Raw genomic sequence first — 3922 nt, 5'->3', positions numbered from 1 at the left:
CTGACAAATTCATCAAGCTCAAGTACCATTTTTACTACCAAAGCGTTCATGAACTTACTTTGCAAGCCATCATGCTCTTTAGACATAGTCTTTATCCTATTCTCAAATTAATTACAAAGGTTGTCGATCATTGACTCAGTCGTCATGGAAATCATGACATTCTCTTATGTAATCAATTCGATAGTTTCCTCCTCCTCGTCCATATGTACATTTGTCAGATGATTCCAAAAGAGGTCTCAAATCACTTTTAGATTTATGAATGGTTCTTTAGGCACATACTTCCCCATTGTACCTTGGTGACAATTCCACCTTCTCCTTCCAACGTGCAAACCTTCCTCCAAACATTTAAAGTCTGAAGAAGGCTACACCGTTAATCACGAGGCTAAATTTCTAATCCGTGAGTTACTTGGCCATCCGGTGTAAGTGTGTAACACTTTGGTGGCAAACTTGAGGTTAAATATACAAGAAAGCAATTGTAACACTTAGACAATGTAATACTATAGTTATAGATCTCAAATGGGCCAAGTGAGTAAAAATGAAGAGGGATAGCCTATGAATAGACAAGATATCAAGGGACGCATTCTAGAATATATTAGGAAACTAAAGACATGTCTAGACTCTAGATAACTCTTAAGTGATGTGTGGGCTTAGCCACCTTGGATCGGGCCATGAACTTTGGGCAGTAGCAATAGACATTGTATATAAAATTGAGGCATTGTAATCACAAAGTTAGAATTTTCCACAGTCCATACTAAAACATATAGCTTGAAAAGAAACTTCTCCAAAAACAAATTTCTTATCTCCGTGTGTCTATAATTGTTCATTTGCATAATACAACAAATACTATATGTTCCTTGTGCTTCATTTACGCACGTCTATATTCATCTCCACAGTCACCAATCACTCTCATTAAATCTTTTCCCTTGCTTATCACTTCCCTGATGCTGCTGACATCTTCTTCATCAAGTTTAAGTGAAAACACAGCACTACAGTCCTTAATATGTTCAGATAACCCAAGTCTAACACCAACCATTGACCCTGCTACACTCGGCTGTAAATGTAATCCCCATGCACTTTCAGTAAATAAACCAATAAAAAAAATGCAATAATCTTTTATCTGATGAAATTAAAAATACAAAAAAAAAAAGTGAGTTTACCTGATCTAATACAAACTTCACAGCAACAGTTGGAATTGTGACTCCATGTTTCAATGCCACCTGATTTAGTGTCTTGAGCAGAGCTTGAAACAGACTCCATCCACCCCATGCATCAACCATCTGGTATATGCATATTGTATTGAAACACCATTAGCCATAAAAAAAAAAAAATAAATAAAGATTATCCTTTTTTTTATATATATAATTTGGTGTTTATATTTGTAACATACCCTTTTGTACTTTTGAAGGGAAGGAGTGTTGAGGGGAGGTCCAGCAAATGGAATTGACAAATTGGTATCTAGAAACTTCTCAGATAATAATCCTCCCATCACTGTTCCATATCTGCAACACAAACACAACATTAGTCTATACACCATTGTGTGTGTGTGTGTGTGTGTGAGAGAGAGAGAGAGAGAGAGAGAGAGAGACGTTATGAGTTTTACTCCGGTGAGCTGGCAGAGTTCTGCCATTTTTTGTTGAGGTCGCATGTCCACAAGTGAATGTTGAACCTGATAATAGTAACAAATGGATAAGTAGTAAATATATGATGGAATTCAAAAAAAAAAAAAAGGTGTAGTTGCATACATATATTCAAATTATATTACCTGATTGCTAACAATTGGAATCCCGTTTTCCAGAATAATTTGTAACCTCTCTGTATCAAAGTTAGTCAAAGCTACAGTCTTGATCTTACCTGTAAACCAGAAGATGAAGTTATCCAGTCTTGTTGTATCAAGAACTTAATCAAAAGAAGAAGACAATTAATAATGAACAAGTAACAAGCCAAACCTTCGTCTTTCAAATCTGTAAGGTGTTTAAGGGCATCAAGATAGCCATTATTAGAGTAATCCCACCTGGTAGACACATTTCAAATTTCAAGTAAAGAACACATTTTTAATGAATTTGAAAGAATCAAGAGAGGATGGAATAGATACCAATGAAACTGAAGCATGTCCAAGGAAGCAACATCCATTCTTTTTCGTGAGATATCAATGTTTTTCCGGACATAACTGCTTGTCATTTTAACTGGGGGTGGGACCCACTTGGTTAAACTGAATATCAGTGTAAGAATATAAGATCATTAGGGAAGGATTAAGTCATTGATTAAACACCATGTCCAACAATAGTAACCAAGTATAAGTGGATAACAAACCCTTTGACATTTTCTAAAAACTCAGGTGGACGTTCTCTGCGAACACGATTAATGAATATGCCATAAAGATCTTCTGCAGGCCCATCTGCCATATAAAAAAATAGTTGTAATCCAGAAAATTATAGTTATGCAAGCAAAACTAATAGAAAGAAGTAGGCAAAAATAGAGCATAACAAGATTATAATGACCAAAAAATTGTTACATATATCAGCCATATCAAAGGTGGAAAAACCAGCATCAGCATACTTGAGCATGGCATCAATGGCATTGTCCCTGTCAATTTTGCCCCATCCACCACTAGTTTGCCACATTCCATTAACTACACGGCAAATTTCTAAAGAATCTTTCCCATTCTTAACCACAGACACTTTCGTATCTTCTGTTAACACACAATGGACTGTTCTTGAGATTGATTTTCGAGTTTGAAATCCTCTATTGAACTTTGGTTTGATTGAATTCAAGGTGAAGTGAGTAAACGAGTGGTTTAACAGCTCTGTCATTTCGAAGAATTGAAAGAGGTAGCAAGAAAAATAATAACAACTCGTATGTGCGATGTGAGAAAGAAGTTGGGATAAATTTTAACAAAAAGATAAATCTTGGCGATGAGAATTGTTGATCGAGATGGTGCCACGTGGTTACTTCCAAAACACTCGCCTATCTGCTCTTTCGTTAGGGAAAGTACAGTAAATCAAACTTTTTTGTACACCGAGGGGAGAAGAAATTTTACTCGAACAGATTAGAAATTCAATTCCATTGTAGAAATCAATGTGGTAATGAAACTAAATAACAATTAAATTCATCGTATATAAGGTAATAAAAATAAAAACTAGGGTTTCAATGTAAAGTGAGATGGAATTCATGGATTTTACAGTGATCAGCCATGTCGAAAGTGGAAAGACCAGCATCGGCGTACTTGAGCATAGCGTCAACGGCACCATCACGGTCGATTCTGCCCCAACCGCCACTCGTTTGCCACATTCCGTTAAGTACTCTGCATATCTCCAGCGAATCATTCCCGTTCTTAACGGTGGTCACCAGCGGCTTCCGATTTCCGGCTGCGACTCCAACCGCCTCACATCGAACTTCACTCTTCCTTCCTCCAGTTCCGACGGTACGGCGAGAGTCCAGACTTCTCTGAACCTGAGGTTTGGATGAACCTAGACTGCTGAGATTGTAGAACGTACGGGTTAAAGTGGCTGACGCCATTTTTCTGTTGCGCAAAGAATTTGGATTGAAGCAGTCAAGCAAACACAGGGGGAGAAGATAACGTTAATTTGGCGCCCGACGCCACAAAAAAATTGAGTTACTTGACTTTGCGAGGTCCAGCATTTACTAAAAAAGTAATTTTTTTCTTTGTTTTTTTTTATAAAAGGCTAGATAACGTGCTTTATCTTACGATCATTGGAATCCACGGGTTAACAAAATAAAAAATATTGAAAATTCAAAAGTGTAATGATTAATCATTTGGAAACATAGATTTATTTACAAAGTTAGATGTTTTGCAGTAAGTTTTTAATGATTAATTTTAATTAATTTGTAAAATAATTTGAATGTCTAAATGAACGATAAAACGAAAAATTTGAACAATGAAATGTACAATTGAATAAGTAAG

At 36.2% G+C, this 3922-nt stretch overlaps 1 protein-coding gene across 3 annotated transcripts; it reads right to left on the bottom strand.

The window, feature by feature from the left end:
* Window positions 1-674: 674 nt before the first annotated feature.
* LOC145087861 (NAD(P)-linked oxidoreductase superfamily protein) lies at window positions 675-3635 on the bottom strand. Of its 3 annotated transcripts, none has more exons than XM_079025954.1 (9): window positions 3180-3635; window positions 2311-2395; window positions 2093-2209; window positions 1947-2011; window positions 1763-1851; window positions 1587-1666; window positions 1388-1499; window positions 1158-1277; window positions 675-1051 (listed from the first exon to the last, which is right to left on the bottom strand). In XM_079025954.1, the coding sequence occupies exons 1-9, from the start codon at window positions 3514-3516 to the stop codon at window positions 866-868; spliced, it is 1191 nt and encodes a 396-aa protein (XP_078882080.1). In that variant the 5' UTR covers window positions 3517-3635; the 3' UTR covers window positions 675-865. The 3 variants fall into 3 exon arrangements, with proteins under 3 accessions (XP_078882080.1, XP_078882081.1, XP_078882082.1); XM_079025955.1 differs by lacking the exon at window positions 3180-3635 and adding an exon at window positions 2513-3121; XM_079025956.1 differs by lacking the exon at window positions 3180-3635 and adding an exon at window positions 2557-2758.
* Between the last annotated feature and the right edge of the window lie 287 nt (window positions 3636-3922).

This window comes from Lactuca serriola, chromosome 2, assembly GCF_051521515.1.
Source record: "Lactuca serriola cultivar US96UC23 chromosome 2, Lser_US96UC23_V15, whole genome shotgun sequence".
In the NCBI taxonomy this organism is placed as follows: Eukaryota; Viridiplantae; Streptophyta; class Magnoliopsida; order Asterales; family Asteraceae; genus Lactuca; species Lactuca serriola.
The sequence above is the reverse complement of the archived record's forward strand: the minus strand, read 5'-3'. Positions and strand labels throughout refer to the sequence as shown.

Coding starts and splice junctions, on each gene's coding strand:
- LOC145087861 (XM_079025954.1), bottom strand. CDS start 3,516: ATGGCGTCAGCCACTTTAACCCGTACGTTCTACAATCTCAGCAGTCTA. Junction 1,667..1,762: donor TTCCAATTGTTAGCAATCAG/GTAATATAATTT, acceptor TACTATTATCAG/GTTCAACATTCACTTGTGGA. Junction 1,052..1,157: donor TGAAGTTTGTATTAGATCAG/GTAAACTCACTT, acceptor TTACATTTACAG/CCGAGTGTAGCAGGGTCAAT.